Source organism: Archocentrus centrarchus, chromosome 24 (assembly GCF_007364275.1).
Source record: "Archocentrus centrarchus isolate MPI-CPG fArcCen1 chromosome 24, fArcCen1, whole genome shotgun sequence".
In the NCBI taxonomy this organism is placed as follows: Eukaryota; Metazoa; Chordata; class Actinopteri; order Cichliformes; family Cichlidae; genus Archocentrus; species Archocentrus centrarchus.
Window position 1 is genome coordinate 1,071,993 of NC_044369.1, and position 13,811 is coordinate 1,085,803.

Below are 13,811 nucleotides of genomic sequence, written 5' to 3' on the forward strand. Positions count from 1 at the left end.
GTGCACGGAGCCTCCTGCCTGCCAACAGCACTCAGTGTGATGCATGCAGCTAAAGCACAGCTGACTGCACGGTTCCTCTCATAGATCCTAACACGTGTACGAGATGCTTGCTTCCAGTTTGAACCTCCAGTTTGAGGTGATGGAATAAAGAAGCTGAAGAGTCATTGAGATTTCTCCTTGTGGCTGAACGAAGGGGAGATTCAGAGCATTATAGATTATTATAGATTATAGATATAAGCAATAAAAGATCGTTTTTGTCACTGACCTTCGTTCAGGAATCCACAGCTGGAAGTTCAGAGCTAGGAAAGCTGTGGACCAGCAGTTTCCCCCAAATATCTGCTGTGTCTCTGTGACCTTTGTCACAATAATAACTGATAACTCACATCCAGGATCACGTTTATTTATAGAGTCCTTTCACTGTGTAGTGATGTAAGCAGATCTTCATCGAATTCCCTAAAGGTGGACTGTTCTCCTTTTCCTTGTTGTTATCATATCCTGGAGATGGAAATGAGCAGAACGTGTCACTGCTGACTTTAAGGACGACGTGCTGTATAAACTAAACTAAAATGCAGAAAAACCCCAGAAAGGTGGGTCATCCTGTCAGGTGTTTCAGTTTTACAGCTTTAAGCTTTGGGAGGTTTTAGAGGCATCTGGAGGCGTCTCATGTAATTCTGGCAGAGGTCTCGTTGGTGAAAACCTTTGGTAGTCAGCTGTTTAATCATTGTTCGAGCTACATGCTGCTGTCCTGTCTTACTGCATGTCGGCTGCACAACTCATGCACTACAGGACCATGTTTGCACAGAATTTAGGACAAAGAAATGTAAATAATAATAATAATAATTAAAAAATGATTTGCAAATCATTTCAAATCTGTAGTCAAAAGTGGCACAGAGACAACATAACTACCTAAAATCATATGAAGCTGATGGCAGGAGGAACGGGCCGGTGAGTTTCTAACATGACTGAGAGGACGATCATGTTTCTCCGAGTGCTCGAAGAGGACTGGAGAGGAGCTCGTCGTTCAGGTTTCCAGCTCTTTACTCTCTCAGGATACTCGAGGGTACCCGGCCTTTCTGCACAACCACACTGAAAGCTTGGTTTGTATTGACTGCAGTCGGACTGCCTTTGGTCACTGATGGTCACGCGTTTGATGGACGGAGCGGTGGGGTCGGGATCGGTGATCTTTGGATGAGGTGGTTTTCTGTTGGCTTCATCGGTGGGACGTTTGCATGATGCTCGTATTCCAGGTAATCCATACCTGGAAACACCTGGAGCACTTTGACACAGAAAAATACGGCAGGCCCTGAACTGTTCAGTTTAAAAACCCACATCAAGCATGAATGGGGGAAATTTGGCTTCCAAACTACAGGAATCGTTCCTTTAGTTTCCAAACACAAAGCGAGTGTTTACAGACAGGTGATGCAGCTCAGAGACATTTAGATCTTAATTTAATACAAGCTTGGAATGATTTGCAAATCATTGTATTCTGTTTTTATTTCTGACTTACAAACTCTTATGAAAACCTTTATAATCGCTTCTCATTCGTCGGAGCACAAAGAGAACTCCTCTGGATGAAGCTTTGAGAACAGACCGATCAGCTGAAATGTTCTCTGTTCCCTTCAGAAACACGTCCAAACGAGGGGAGTCGTTCGGTATCAGAGGCATCGGCAGCAAAATCAAAGGTGTGTTCAGGAGCACGACCATGGAGGGCACCTTACTGCCGCCCAGCGCCATGAACGACAACGACGATGACATGGTGAGTGCGGCAGCTCCGCCCTGCAGGCTTTTAAATGTAACCTGTGGCTGCTGAACATCTTCCCCCACATGAACTGGAGGGAACATTATACTTCCATTAAAACTGTCTGAATGAGGCGTCCCCTCCGTCTGTCTGTGCAGGTGGAGGAGGCGACCATCGTGATGGAGGACGACTCGCCCGATGAGCCAGCCGTCCCACCGGAGCCTCAGAGGAACCTCCTGGCCTGGAGCATCATCATCCCCTACATCGACTTCTACGATGACGACATCAAGAAGGAGAGGATTCTCTACTACTGCATCCACGTGGAGCGCAAGGACAGGAAGTACAGTGAGTGAGGAAGAACCGACCTTCCCCCACATTTATTAGCTGATCAGCGGTGGTGTAGACTCCGGTCACATGACACAGACTCACTGACTGCTTTACAGCTGTAATTTGTTCTTCTTCTTCAGTTGGTCATGAAACTGAGAAGTGGTTGGTGTACAGAAGATATTTGGAGTTCTACGTTCTGGAGTCAAAACTCACCGAGTTCCACGGTAATGTCCCCAAACCACAACCTGTAAATAAAAGATGGAGGCAGCCTCCGGGTCTGAAAAGTAAAGGTGCTTTCTTTTTACTGGCCACCAGGTGGAGTTTGATCCTAACCCTTTTATCGCCGATCTTAGTGAATTATTAATGAATAAATTGTGGTCCTTGTTAGTCGTCTGGCTGCGTCCTGTTTTCATGTACAGTCTATGCACCTAACTCACTTTAATGAAATCACAATATTATCTTGCAGCTGTTTGTATTTTAACCCTTTCTTTCCTGTTTGACTTCCTTTCCAGGCACATTTGAAGATGCACAGCTTCCATCCAAAAGAATCATCGGACCAAAGAACTACGAGTTCCTCGAATCTAAAAGGGAGGAATTTGAGAAATATTTGCAGGTACCAGAACTTTCGTACTTGTTTTTGCACGTTTGATGAATGTTTGAGGTTTTAGGCGATTAAGTTAAAGAAGCTCGACTGAGATGATTCAGAGGTTACTTGAGGAAACTGGACTGTTTGTAACTGTTCTGATGAATTTGTTATTGTTTATGCTGCAGCCTGTATTACTCTGTGACGTATCCCCACAGCAGCAGTAATGTTAGAATGAGTAGCTCTCAGACTCCTGAAGCCTGCAGCCTTTCAGCTCCTGCTTGCTTGTGTTTGTGTGCAGACTCTCCTGCAGCATCCAGAGCTCAGTAACAGCCAGCTGCTGGTAGACTTCCTGTCTCCTCACGTGGAGTCTCAGTTCCTGGACAGGATGCTTCCCGATGTCAACCTGGGTATGTCACCGTGACATCAGACATCCCCTCAGTCTGTTTAAGGAAGAGTGCTGAGCAGCTGCACTGTGCTGAGCTCATTGTGTGAGACTCTAAAATCAGTGCGGCTGCTTCTGGTCCTCGGGCCCTATGTTACCCACCTGTAGTTTTTTTAAACAAGGCTTTTATTGTGAAACATTTGTAGGAACTTGAATAAAGCTCAAACTGCCTTTTAAGGAAACAGTAAATAATGGTTATAAATTCATCCTGTGACGGTCGGTTATAAATGCATGGTGTCGGAGAACGATGGTCGGGGGGGGTTGATTTCCTCTGTTGGGATGTCAGGAAATATTCTTATTAGGAATATTTGATTGCAGTCATTTAAAAAGTGGAATTCATGACACATTTTTGCCTCGAATGCAAAGAACTTTTGTATAACTTGGCATCAAAGCTCCACCTCAGTAAACTCAGGTGTCCTTGGACAATCACACATCATCTGCATTTGAATCTGTATAAGAGGTTCAAATTATTGAGGCAGTAAATATCATTTTTCCTTTTTTCTGTTGGTGAAATGAGTTTTTGTTTTACAGGAAAAATCTTCAAGTCTGTTCCTGGAAAGCTGATAAAAGAGGTGAGTGTCTCCTCCTGAGCCAAGATCCACGTTTTCATATCTGTCTTTATGAATTCTGCTGTTTACAGCTGAGCTCTCAGCCGTCTGCTGGACGGAGACATAACGAGCTTTTTTCCCTCACCGTGTTTCCTCCAACTCACCGACTCTGTTAGTGGAGACAGAAGCAAACATGTCAAGTTGTATGAAAGGAGTTTGAGTGATTCCAGAGGCACCAATGTGCAGGGCTGCTTCCCTCTGCAGCGGGCGTGTGCAGCAGGATTATTGATGATGAATTTGTTGAACCTCTGGAGAGTCACAGTTAGAAGCAGCAGGATTGCACACACTAACACTGAAACTGAAGCTGATGACTGACTCCATGATAAATGATGTGGGGTCATGTAACTCTAGGACAGGCTCTCAGGGTTTCCACAGCTCATTATTAAAAATGTGGGTGTGAAACTGCCCCCCCCATAGAGAAATCATTGCTCGTAGTTTAAGCTGTAATTTAACCACAGAGCCGAGTTTCTCATGAACATCCATGCTGGATGCAGAGAAGACGAACCTGCAGCCTCGATCAGTCTCACAAAGGGAAAGCAAAGTGATGCTCTGCAGGTGGTGGCCATCTTTGCTCCTTATACAGGGCGTGGCCCTCTGTAAGCCACGCCCATCACAGCTGAGCTCAGTCTAAGTAACATTCCTGACAAAAACAGCCACACGTGTGGTTATAATAAAGAATAAATCACATAATTAAAATGTCCATGAGAAGAACATACAGAAGAATTTTAGGAGCTGCTCCTGCAGGCACATCAGGAAAAACTAATCTACAGCATCAACATGTCTGAAAATAAAGAATAATTTTAATAACAGGATTTTGAAGTGAGTCCATTGTCGGGATTGTTGCAGTGTTGTGTCATTGTGTAGCTAAGTTGTAGTCGTGGGTCTTTTATAAGTGGTGCAGGAGCCTGAATGCTCTCAGTGCTGTGTGGGTCGTGTTGGTGGTGACGGAGGCTTCGCTGTAAATATGTTGTACTGATGTGTGTTCTGCAGAGAGGACAGAACCTGGAGCCGTTCCTTCAGTCCTTCATCAACTCCTGCGAGTCTCCCAAACCCAAACCGAGCAGGCCCGAGCTGACCATCGTCAGCCCCACGGCGGGGAACAAGAAGGTAAGACTGCAGCTCGGCACCAAACGTCCGCCTCCTGTCGAGCACGGAGCAGGAAGTCCGCTAACAGGATCGCTGATGAACGCCTCAGAGGACAGTTTTTATTCATTAAACAGGATGAGTAGATGGCCTCGTCTGTATGTGGTCTGTTATTGATGATGATGTTTTCCATCATATTTATAACACCGCAAACACTGAGCTTAATTTAAACCCATGTAGAAACATGAATGCTTGTAGAAACATCATTTCAAACCAAAGAAGAAATAATCCGCAGCGTGGCAGACTGTCATTATCATTTAGATATGGTGTAATTACTGCCCCCCACAGGTGAGTCCCACAGCTTCAGTCGTCCTCTTGATTTTGGAAATGATGTCGACCCTTTAATTTATTTCCCTGCAGTTTTTTAACAACCTCTACAAGAACAATGCCAACCTGTCGGAGAGGAAGCACAACCCCAACTTCTTCACAGAAACCTTCAGTGTTGACGGCATGTACGACTACATGATGTATGTCGGTGAGTGAGGCGTCAGCAGCTGAATGCAGCCTTAAATGCAGGATTACTGCAGAGTGATGAAGCTACAAAATAACAGCAGCAGCAGGCCAAAAAGGACGAAACAGTAAATCTAAGTTTTCACAGTAATGACACCAAATCGTGGTGATGTGAAACTGCTGGAAGCTCAAACTGCTGCTGGGATTTCCTGCATATGTGATGACGTCCTGAAGTCCTTTCAGAGCCGTGTTTTCAGCGTCAGCCTCACAGTTCAGAGGAGAACCTGCAGAAATAAACCTGAAAACAAATCTGTTCTTTAACTTTAATGTAATCAAAGTGATGGTGGAACACTTTAATTAACACAGACCAGCAGTTTCATTAGAACCGTCCACTGAAGCTCGTTCCTCTTTAAAACTGACATTTGTGCAGGTCTGTTATAATCTGATGATCACCTGAAGCTGCTGACATGTTTCAGGTTCTCTGTGTTTCCTGGACTGATTTTTAGTGTCTGTGTCGCCGTTCGCAGGCCGGGTGGTGTTCCACATACCGGACTTGCTGCATCACGTCCTGTCAGCTGGGAGGATCTTGTTCAAGAGCACATTTGAAGCCTACATGGACCAGTACATGCAGTCCAAACTGGAGAAGATCCTCCAGGAGCACCGCTTGGTCTCCCTGATCACCCAGCTCCGAGGTAGCTGAAACCACCTTCACTGATGACATATCGCTGCTGATGCTTTTAGGACTTATGAGACGTCCACCTGAAGTCCTCAGAGATGATTTATGATGTTGAAAGAAGGTTACTGTAGCTAACTCAAACTAAACAGAGACATGAGTGTGAAAACAGAAGATGAGAATGATGCAGCTGTTTGACACTGAAAGCTTTTTAAATCCACAAACTGAAAAATCCCACAAAGGAAACCAAAAAAAACTGAAACTAAATCTGAACGAGAACCTGACAAAAAACTAAATTTAAAAAGTGTCATTTAGAAAAGAAAATGTCTCTCTGTGGGTCCTAAAGCAGCAGTTTAACAGAAGCTTTGTCACAGGCACAGTTACACAGTTATATACACAGTAATACACAGTTATATACACAGTTGTGGTTAAAAATATATAAATAAGAATAAAACATGTAATTCACACACCACAGCACACACATAAGAATATATAAACGTGTGGGGTGAACTATAACCTTCACTGGTACTGAGGCTGTTGTTGCAGCTGTGGCAGTGAGTGCATGGAAGCAGCAGAATCAGTTACACAGTAACAGCTCAGAGCTGAGCTCAGCCTTTCAGTACTCAGGCAGCGGGAGCGCCGGCCTGATGGGAGCAGGGAGAGGAGAGAGTTCGGGGGGGGGGGTCTGAAGTCCTGTTTGGTGGAGTTTCCCATCCAGGAGGTGACGCCCTCGATGGTGCAGGTGTGAGTGGGGTCGGAGCAGATACGACGCCTGCTGACCTCACCGGCGCCATCTTGGTATGCTGTCTCTGCGGCCGATCCCTTCAGAACAGCATCAGGGGTTCATTTAACCCCTGATCAGACACATAGTGTGCTGCTGGATTTGCTCTGCTGTTTCACAGCAGAAAGCTTCATGATTCAGACTGCGTGCATCGTTTGAAGATGCCTGCGTCACAGCAGCAGTCGTTCCTCACTCTGTGACCAGAGAGCGTCCTGAGCTGCTGAAGGGCTCAAATCATCGACCTCAGCTTTGGGTTAAGTCAACACTGAAATAAATCTGCACAGTCTGAATGTGTAGCATGTAGCTTCATGTGCATGTTCTGCTGCTCTGCACCATCTCCAATGCAAAAAGAGTTCATCGTTCCAAAACTGTTCCTCCTCATCCTTCCTCATCCTGGAGAGAGTCCAGGAGGTTCATCTGTGGTAAGATCACAACGCTCAGAAGTCAGTTAAACAGGAGATCTTGTGCTCACAGTCTCACCTTGAGTTTCAGTCACTTCTTGTGGGTTAGCATCTGAAATCGGCGCTTACATGCAGATGTTTTGGTTTTCAAATATTGGAACGAAGGAACGTTGAACTGCGATTTCTTCCTGCAGACGCGGTTTTCTGTGAGAACAGCGAGGAACGAACGGCGGAGGCCAAACAAAGCAGAGCCAAGCAGACGTTTGAGGAGATGATGAAATATCTGCCAGGTCAGTCTTCACTTCACTTACTATAATCAGTAATCAATAATGCTGGGACAGGTAGAAACATGTAGTTAGCTGGAAGTTTGTTTCAGGTCACGTTTGAATCCAGTTCAACAGCTGACAGCTGCTAAAATACTAATAAAATTCCTTTAGCCTGAAATTTGAAGACTTTTCCCAAAGATTATAACAGTTCACACAGGTGGGCTCCTCCCACTGCTTTCAATGCAGGTTTGGGGTTCATTAATATTGAATATTTATAATCATAAATGGCGTTTATGTTTGTACAGGGTTGTATAATAAATCCCATGATGTTGTTGCCATTTTCAATAAAACATCTTTGAATCTTTACAGCTGTTATTGTTTCAGATCTGAGATTAAACAGGACACGATATCGTGCGATGGTAGAAGTTATCAGTCCTAACAAAGACCCTCCCTGCTCTGTGAAACATTAATGAACCTAACCCTAACCCATCCTGTTTGAAACTGCTCAGCTTCCATGTAAACCTGCTGGTTAAACTCTCGCTTTCCTGGAAATGTTCTCCAGAGGAGGTTCCATCAGCTCAGAGCATCGCTTTCATTTCACAGACAGATGTTTGCTCACAGAAAACAGCTGCTTTCACTGAAACCTGGCAACGAGAGCGCCACGTTTATCTTCTGCGCTTCATTGATTTGAATGCTTTCCTGATATATTTAAGACAATTTACACTAGAATAACCAGAGGTGGCAAAAGTACTGACATTCAGTACTTAAGTAGAAGTACAAGTACTTGTGTTAAAAGCTACTCTGGTAAAAGCTGAAGTACTGGTTCGACTTCTTTACTGCAGTAAAAGTAAAAAGTAGTCAAATACTTAAGTAAAATACAGATACCTGAAAAAGTAACAAAGTATTTGTACTTGGTTACTTCCCACCTCTGAGAATAATCAAAATGCTTCAGAGTTTGGAGCGTGACCGCGGTCGGGTCGTTCTGTGCGGTTAGGATCAGATCAAATGTGCTTCCTGTACCTGCAGGTGAATAAAGTGAAATGATATGTTCTGATTTCAGACTTTGTGGTGAAGTGCATCGGTGAGGAGGCCAAGTATGAAGGTATCCAGCTCCTGTTTGATGGTTTTCAGCAGCCGCTGCTCAACAAGCAGGTAAACAGCCTGATCTTCCTGCTCTTCTCTGAATCCACGCTTCAGTTTGCTTCTGGCTTTCAGCTCAGCGTTAATGAGGTCGCCCGCTGCATGCTCAGGCAGGTCGGCGTGTCTGAGAAGGCTGTAGTTGTAGAAGCCTGTTCAGGTTTGTAAGGTCTGCTTCACAATGACGTGTTTTAATGTGAAGCAACATTTTCCATTAGCAGTAATGTGATCCAGCAGGCAGGAAACAGCGCGGCTGCCAGGGAAACCCCTCCTCCTTAGCCTGCGGTCTAAATTATGGAGGACTCGAAAATAAGTTAGTTACTCCATGAGAAATGAGTCAGGGCCAATCGGGCCCTCAGAGGACTGTGCAGGCTTATTTTTAACGTTTTTTACATTTAATGTGTTTGAAAAGCTGCAAACAAATCTGCCAAAATGTGCTTTTGCTGTTTTATCCTGAGACACCAGCATCATGCTGACTCTGCTCATTATGTGGCTGCAGGGTCAAGGTTCATGAAGCCTAAAGGGCTCCACCCTCTCAGAGGAGCGTTTCAAAAGCATTAAAAACTGACTGCAGTAGAAAAATATGTGGGTGCAGCCAGCTCCTGTACGAGGGAGGACGCCACATTTGGACCCTCTGAAAATATTCTGTATGAAAGTAAAACTTTACAGAGATTAATATGAGACTCAGCTGATTCTGAAAGGTGTTTTTTTCTGCTTATATGTGGAATCCTTTTATACAGAGCTGTAAAATCACAGATTTCTGAACACCTGCTGAGGTTTGCAGCTGTTTATGTACCTGAACATTTGAAACTGTTTTCAGGTTCTTTACACGTCACTGATGATGGATCCGCTCTGTCAGTCCTGCTGCTGCCCTTCAGCTCACACTTCCTGCAAACTGTGTATTAATATGTTTTTGAGCCATGAACATGTGTGTGAGTTTGTCTCAGAGTTAATGAAACTTAATTGTTTCTGGTTTATGATTTATGCTCGGAGATGTCTGAATGTTTTATATGAACAAAAAAAGAACAAAATTAATGTTTTTCTGAACTTTAAGATGAAATGTGTCAAAGTAACACCGTCAGGAAAAACTCTGATATCTGTTTCCTGCACATTTTAATTTGTCTTATATTAATGTGCAGTATGAGTGATCAGAAGCTCCTCAGTCTGACTCCTCCCATCATTTCTCCTCAGATGACGTACGTCCTGCTGGACATCGCCGTGCTGGAGCTTTTCCCTGAGCTCAACAAGGTAAACACCTGACAGGAGAGTGGAGAGAAAGAAAGCAGGAGGAGCTGTAAGTGTAGGTGAGGGAGGCGGACACGGCATGTTAGCATCAGCTCATTGAGGAGGAGGAGAAGGAGGAGGAGAAGGAGGAGGCGGCGAGCCAGCAGCATCTGTTCCATCAGTGATAAGATGCCATTTTCAGATTTGACATATGAGGCAGAAACAGAAGCGTCCGTGAGTTCAGCCTCCTCAGCGTGGATGAGCTGTACAGGTGGAAGATGTGGCAGCTCCACTGAAGTGAGGCCTCAGGAAGGCCTTCAGTGATCGGCGTGCTGATGGGCTGCAAAGGTCACCGGTGTGAGATTTGAAGGAGGCGCCGCGTCCTCTGTGTGCACACTTTAAAACAGTCTGCAGCGTTTTCGTGTGGAGTTTGACTGCACACATAAACTGTGGTTCCTGACCTAACAGACGTCTGTGGATCTGACTGTTAGTTTTGAGTTTGATGAGCAGAAATCAAACTTGTTTAAAACTGATTAAAATATTTGGATAGCACTCCTGAGGAGTTTGGTTGGCTTGCAGGAAAAATCCTGCACGATCTTCAGTTTTGCAGTTCTAACAGCAGATGCTCTCCTTGGGTTCTTTAATTGGTTGCTGTGTTTGAGATGCATCTGCGTCCTCACCTGCATGTGATGGAAATATGTGTGAAGGCCACTTTGCTCTCAGTATCTGCTGTGAGCGCTGTTTCAGCTGTTTATGATGCTTGAATTCATTTCTAATTAACATGAGGACGAACGAGTGAGTGGATTGTAGTGATGAGTGTGTCATATTCAGCCTGAGGCTGCAGGATGACGCCCGGTGTCTGCAGGCTGAGGAGCTGTGCACTGAGTCGAGGTATTTAAGCTTTTGTCTTTCAGCCTCCAACTTTGATTGTTGCTCCTTCGGAGCCTAAATTCACTCCCAGCCTGCAGCATTATTAGAGTCTCTGCTTCACTCAGCATGACCACAGGAAACAGCTCGTGAAGTGACCCAGAACTTGGAGACGATCCTCCTCCTCTTCTTGGAAAATCTACATTGCACGACTTGTTTCTGGGAACGTTCTCCGGAGTTTACTCTTGGACCGGATCTGCTGCGTTCACACAGGTCCGCATTCCTTTGCTGCAGCAGAGCCGCATGAAAACAAATCAGCTCCTCGAGCGATGGATTTTCAGGCTTTCTGTAAATGTGAGAAGTCAACGTTAAATTTGGGCGGATTCAGAGCAGAAACAGTCGCTGCAGCTGTGACAGGAAACCAGCTGTTTGGTGTTAAAGCTGCTTTATGGTGGGTCCAGAAATATACACGCCTGGATTCTCCACCACAGCACTCGCTGTCTGACTGACGGAGAAAGGAGCCGAGCAGCAGCAGAGCACACCGAGTGATTTCTGATATGGGCGATATGGGCAGCCGCCCAGGGGGGCTTTTCATCTAGGGCGGCATGACCGCCCCCCCAACGCATTGCGATCGCCGCAGCAGCGCCTACCGCACTGCTCCACTTGTGGGGTAATGGGCGCGTTCTGCCTGCTGTGTGGTGCATGTAGCTTCCTGCCATGGTCTGACAGACAGCGCGAGGAGAAGGGGGCGGGGCTGTATGTGTTTGTAACAAGATGAACGCGGAAGCGCATTTCTTACATTAAAAACTTTTGCGAGAGCTCGAATGCTTTTCCGTGTTAATTTTGATACGGCAGCGTCCCTGAGGACGGTGAAAGGATCGGCGAGAGACTGCCAGCAAAAGTCGCCTTTATTTATAATTCAGTTTTGTTACTGGTGGCCGTAACCACGCCAAAACTGTACAGGCATGAATGACTGCACACAGCCGGGTTCATTCATTCATGCCTGTACAGTTTTGGCGTGGTTACGGCCACCAGTAACAAAACTGAATTATAAATAAAGGCGACTTTTGCTGGCAGTGTCTCGCCAAACCTTTCATCCTCACTGTCACTGCCATATCAAGATTAACACGAACCATATTTACTAATATTGAAAAGTTTTGCGAGATCTCGCAAAACTTTTTTTTCTCCCATGTTTTTCCCCATGTCCTCTGGGGGTTCTGTATAGAATGAATCACTAATAAAATGATGCACACAACTGATAGAACACAAAGCACATTTCATTTATAATACTGGAAATATGGTCATTAATTCACAGTATTTGTGTGAACCTGAATCCTGATGAAAAAAATAACACAAATACGAATCTAGACGGTTCAGACAAATGTTGGTGGATTGTTGCCAGATTGGGCAGCTTGTGAACACATTGGGCTGGAAAATTATATAGATATATCTATATAATTATAAAATCATATAGATATATAATTTTACAATTAAAAACTTCCTAAAAACCTACCAAATATGGTGAAAAGCAGCCAAAATTTTAACAACTTACCCAAAGCTTGTATATTTAAATATATATCACACCTGGTGCTATTAACATGAGTTGGAGGTTTTGTTGTGTTGGGCTGGTTACTGTCAGTCACCAACCCTGGGGGTGGGTGGCGGTGATAACCTGTTCGCTTCAGTACGAATTACAGCAGATGGAAAGGTCAAAGCCATCACGTGAGCAGTTTAGGAAAAAGAGAAAAGAAGAAGAAAAGAAAGAAGCAAAAGATAAAGGTAAGCAGAAGCTGTGTAATATTTCAGTTTCTTCCATGTTTTTTCAGATAAAAATTTTAAAGAAATTCTGAGTGTGCCTGTGATGGGGGGGGGCCTTCTGTTAAAAACTGTCAGACCATGGCAGAATTCACCACACAGCAGGCAGAGGGCGCTCATTACCCCCCAAGTGGAGTCGTGCGGTAGGCGCTGCTGAGGTGATCGCTATTGGGGGGGGGGGGGGGGGGGGGGGGGGGGTGCTCGCCCAGGGCGCCAAACAGGCTAGGACCGCCACTGATTGAACGCTCACATTTTAATGAATTTTTAGCTTTCGGCTTATTGTTAACAAGCTCACATCCAGGTGATCTGAGCAGAGCGGTATTTAAAACCCTCACAGCGCTCGTTCTGTTAATCCAACAATGGGAAGATCTGCAAATGCAGATGAACACGGCGGTCACAGGGCGATCACTCTGGACCCACCGTCAGTTTAATGCAGGAAGGCCCAAAATCACAGCACCTGTGCGCTTCAGGAGCCGTCGGCTCTTCTGGCCTCGCTCAGGTCTCTTTAACACAAACTGTGAGGTTTGTAAAAACTGGAATCTGTAAAATATTTGCAGTGTTCAGATGAACATAGAGGACGGCAGCAGGCCTGGTTAATGTCCTGGAATGGAAGCAGTCTCCAGGGAGCCTCAGACTCACAGACAGGAAACTGTAATCCTTCCATTTTCCGCTGCTTATCCTGATCGTGGCAGACCTCCCTCTCCACAGCGACCTCCTCCAGCTCCTCTGGGGGTCAGTGAGACGTGTGGCCTGGTCCCAGTTCATCTAGGAGGCATCCTGGTCAGAGGAAGCTCATCACCACCGCTCGTATACACAATGCTTTCACACTCGTGACGACCCCGAGCCTGACCCTTCATTTCAGAAAGAAGCAACTTTTTAATCAGACTTTGAGAGCTCAGGGTTCGAGTTAGGGTCATCATAACAAAACCGACTGACTGTGACCTGTTTGCTGTTTTCTCCTCAGCAGGGAGTGAAGGAGGCGTTCATCGTGTGACCCGGACGAGGAGCCAAACGCCCACGTGTCGGAAGTGCAATATTGTTCCCAAAGCTCTGAGACCACCTCTGCATTCCAATGTACATTAATGCACTAATAAAGAGATATTTATTGATGTCACGCTCCCGTCGTCTTCTCTGCCTCTTACTGCTTCAGATCAGCTCAGAACACCAACCGTCCAGTTCTTCTTCTCCTTCAGCTGAAGGAGGGTTGATCTGTTTAAACAAAGTGCTTTCAGGGATCTTCACTTAGTGCCAAGAAACACGTGCAGCTCATCGGCCTCCCATCGCCCACTGAGCTGTGGGGTCAGGGGTCAAACTGAAAACACTGAAGCATTAAATCATTTAATCGTACTCACA

The 13,811-nt window shown here is 45.3% G+C and overlaps 1 protein-coding gene across 3 annotated transcripts in view; it reads left to right on the plus strand.

The window, feature by feature from the left end:
• LOC115774089 (sorting nexin-14-like) overlaps positions 1-13,567 on the plus strand; it is a 31,147-nt gene extending 17,580 nt beyond the window's left edge. For 2 of the 3 annotated variants that reach the window (XM_030721154.1, XM_030721156.1), the window contains 13 exons: positions 1,624-1,756; positions 1,897-2,083; positions 2,206-2,289; positions 2,578-2,678; positions 2,950-3,058; positions 3,625-3,665; positions 4,692-4,808; positions 5,205-5,319; positions 5,822-5,986; positions 7,344-7,439; positions 8,476-8,567; positions 9,744-9,800; positions 13,423-13,567. In XM_030721154.1, coding sequence (XP_030577014.1) covers positions 1,624-1,756; positions 1,897-2,083; positions 2,206-2,289; positions 2,578-2,678; positions 2,950-3,058; positions 3,625-3,665; positions 4,692-4,808; positions 5,205-5,319; positions 5,822-5,986; positions 7,344-7,439; positions 8,476-8,567; positions 9,744-9,800; positions 13,423-13,452 — 1,327 coding nt within the window. In that variant the 3' untranslated portion in view covers positions 13,453-13,567. The remainder of the gene's footprint in view (positions 1-1,623; positions 1,757-1,896; positions 2,084-2,205; positions 2,290-2,577; positions 2,679-2,949; positions 3,059-3,624; positions 3,666-4,691; positions 4,809-5,204; positions 5,320-5,821; positions 5,987-7,343; positions 7,440-8,475; positions 8,568-9,743; positions 9,801-13,422) is intronic. The other variant, XM_030721155.1, reaches the window with a different exon arrangement.
• Positions 13,568-13,811: the final 244 nt, after the last annotated feature.